The 1,258-nt window shown below is 31.2% G+C and overlaps 1 protein-coding gene across 1 annotated transcript; it reads left to right on the forward strand.

The window, feature by feature from the left end:
- Positions 1 to 39: 39 nt before the first annotated feature.
- EIN_306170 (hypothetical protein) lies at positions 40 to 589 on the forward strand (the record flags this gene model as incomplete). Its single annotated transcript, XM_004186009.1, has 2 exons — positions 40 to 111; positions 170 to 589. The coding sequence occupies 2 exons, from the start codon at positions 40 to 42 to the stop codon at positions 587 to 589; spliced, it is 492 nt and encodes a 163-aa protein (XP_004186057.1).
- Between the last annotated feature and the right edge of the window lie 669 nt (positions 590 to 1,258).

Genomic DNA, 1,258 nt, shown 5'->3' on the forward strand with positions numbered 1-1,258 from the left:
ATAAGCCGACTGAGGAAGATCTATGGTGATCAAATAGGGATGGTCAAAGAGTTTATTGACTACTCCCCTGTGAAAGGGAAAGCGTATTTAGAGGGAGAACCTGAAAGGGAAGTGTGACTGCTTTGAGTTCCAGTGGTTCATATTAGAGTGTTACAATGCTCAGTTGAAGGCGTTTGCCAACACAAAGAGTATTGTAGTGATGGAGAGAGGACCTTTTGATTCTGTTGGGATCTTCACTCGACAAAGCTTAAGAGAAGGAAGAATAACACAAGAAGGATACGACTTACTAATGCAGAAGGTTAGAGAAATGGAGTTACAATATGGCATCCCGTCGTCTACTAATTTACATATAGAACAGCGAGATATGGCTTTAATGAGTGCTCAGAATGTTTATGACTCACTTAAAGCATCTATTTATAAAACTGTTGAAAATAAGGGAGACCTCCTTATTTATTTGTATTCTTCAAATCCACAGAAACAACTTCAGAATATAGAAAAGAGAGGAAGAGAAGGTGAAAAGAATTATAACGTCGATTATTTGCTGAAGATCAATCAAGCCTATTCTGACCTCTTTGCTAACCGAAACTAATGTAATCTATATTTATTTATTCTTTTTATTTTTATTATTAATATATAGATGGATATCTTTTAAACACAAACACGACACGTTGATGTTTTTGTTATATAGTAATTTATAATTAATATTTACTACATTTTTATCACACTTATAACTAGAAATAGTAGTTGTTATTATAATTTTTTATAGTACTTAATTATTACACAAAATAAAAACTATATTTCTAATGTACATTAAGTTCGATAAAAATTTAAATCACACAAACTTTTTGTATTATTTTTTTTAAACTTAACTTGTTATTCAAAATGTCACTTTTTATTTATGAAGTTATTCTCAAAGGAGTGGCATTTACATCGCTGAGTGTTACAACACAAAACGAACTTCAATCTTTATCAAAAGAAGAATTAAAGCCAAGGTCTGTCATGGAAGTAATAGATAATATTGGCTATCCTGTTATGTGGATAAGAATTAGTCAACAAATAGATAACAGTTTTCTTTCTTCAGTTAATGATAAAGTTAGAAATGGATTGTTTGATTTGTTGGGGACTAGTTTAACTGCAACTCTGAATACAAAATTGAAGAAATTTGCCTTTTATACTCTCCGCAAAAAACAAATACAAATATACAAAGCAACGCACACCAGAACCAACGGTCCAAAACAATACTTTTCTTGTTCTTGTA

Source organism: Entamoeba invadens (genome assembly GCF_000330505.1).
Source record: "Entamoeba invadens IP1 unplaced genomic scaffold scaff_1105074724509, whole genome shotgun sequence".
Classification (NCBI taxonomy): domain Eukaryota; phylum Evosea; order Mastigamoebida; family Endamoebidae; genus Entamoeba; species Entamoeba invadens.